Source organism: Mizuhopecten yessoensis, unplaced genomic scaffold, assembly GCF_002113885.1.
Source record: "Mizuhopecten yessoensis strain PY_sf001 unplaced genomic scaffold, ASM211388v2 scaffold195, whole genome shotgun sequence".
Classification (NCBI taxonomy): domain Eukaryota; kingdom Metazoa; phylum Mollusca; class Bivalvia; order Pectinida; family Pectinidae; genus Mizuhopecten; species Mizuhopecten yessoensis.
In genome coordinates, this window is record NW_018403425.1 from 110186 (window position 1) to 111602 (window position 1417).

The 1417-nt window shown below is 42.2% G+C and overlaps 1 protein-coding gene across 1 annotated transcript; it reads left to right on the top strand.

Moving 5' to 3' along the window:
- Positions 1 to 118: 118 nt before the first annotated feature.
- Positions 119 to 904, top strand: LOC110459420 (52 kDa repressor of the inhibitor of the protein kinase-like; the record flags this gene model as incomplete). The annotated part of the gene is made up of 1 exon (XM_021511698.1): positions 119 to 904. A coding segment is annotated over exon 1 (786 nt), but the record flags the coding sequence as incomplete, so codon positions are not given.
- Positions 905 to 1417: the final 513 nt, after the last annotated feature.

The window sequence follows — 1417 nt, forward strand, 5'->3', positions numbered from 1 at the left end:
GTTTTGCAAGCATTGTGTGTTTTTTGCTAAACTGAAGGGATCTCTTGTAGGATCATTCATAAAAACACCTGTCAGGAATTGGACCAAGGCCCTAGGAGAGTGCAAGGCACATGACAAGATGAGCCACCACCAGACAGCTTTGAAAATGAGCGAGGATTTCCTGTCAACATACAGAAACCCCGCAACAGCTGTTGATGTCAGAGGCCAGTCAGCCGTAGCTCAACGCATTGCAACAAACAGGCAAATCCTTAAGTCGATAGCCTCCACTGTCCTGTTTTGTGGGAGACAAAACATAGCTCTACGTGGCCACCGTGACGATGCTACAAACCAAGAAATTTCTACAAACAGAGGCAACTTCTGCGAATTACTGAAGTTTAGAATCGAAGCAGGGGACAACGTACTTGACTCACACCTGAAGACAGCCAGCAGCAGAGCAACTTATATCTCAAAAACAGTTCAGAATCAACTGATTACCATCATTGGAAACCAGATCAGGGACACTATCCTGGATGAAGTGAGAAAGGCCAAGATCTTCTCTATTCTCGCAGACGAGGTCACAGACGTGTCAAACTGGGAACAACTGTCTTTAGTGGTGCGATATGTTGACATGAACAATGCTATAAGGGAACAGTTTCTGTGCTTCCTGGATTGTGAATGCATTACAGGCGAGGCTCTTACAAAGAAGATCTGCGACACCCTTCAGGACTTGGATCTTCCAATTGAGAACTTGAGAGGCCAGGGCTACGATGGTGGATCTAACATGGCTGGACATGTGAAGGGTGTGCAAGGACGCATCGAGGCCATCAACGACAAAGCAATCTACGTCCACTGTGCAGCACATTGTCTCAACCTGAGCATTGTGAAGGCGTGCCAGATACCGGTGATGAGGAATATGCTAGGAACANGTATTGTAATTTGCCATTTGGAAGCTTTGCATATTTCAAATTAACATGATAAACGACAAACATACAAAGTGCTGTTTAGGGAAACAATCAGGCCTTTGGCAAAGTTTTTTTTAATATAACACTATGGATGTGTACGCCATTATTTTTAATCTTTTCCGGTTTATTCATCTTGTAATAATAGTTTTGCTTCTGTGCATGTGTCGGACGTTGCTTGTTCAAGGATAGTACTTAAGTCAACGAAGCCATATCCGAGTCTGGAAAAGATTCCAAGATAGCCAAAGCCCAAACTGTCATTTCGAAGTTATATTGTCCATCACGTTTCAATGATTTCCAATTGGAAATGAACCAAATATACCCAAAAGTATCATTTTTCTAAATAACTTTAGTAATCTTTACCCCATCCCCAGGGGATAAAGTGCTTTAAAGGGGCTGGTCTAGGGGAAAAAATCACATTTGCTTAAATGGCATACACATGTTTAAAATACCTTCTTATAAAATATACCGATTCAAAT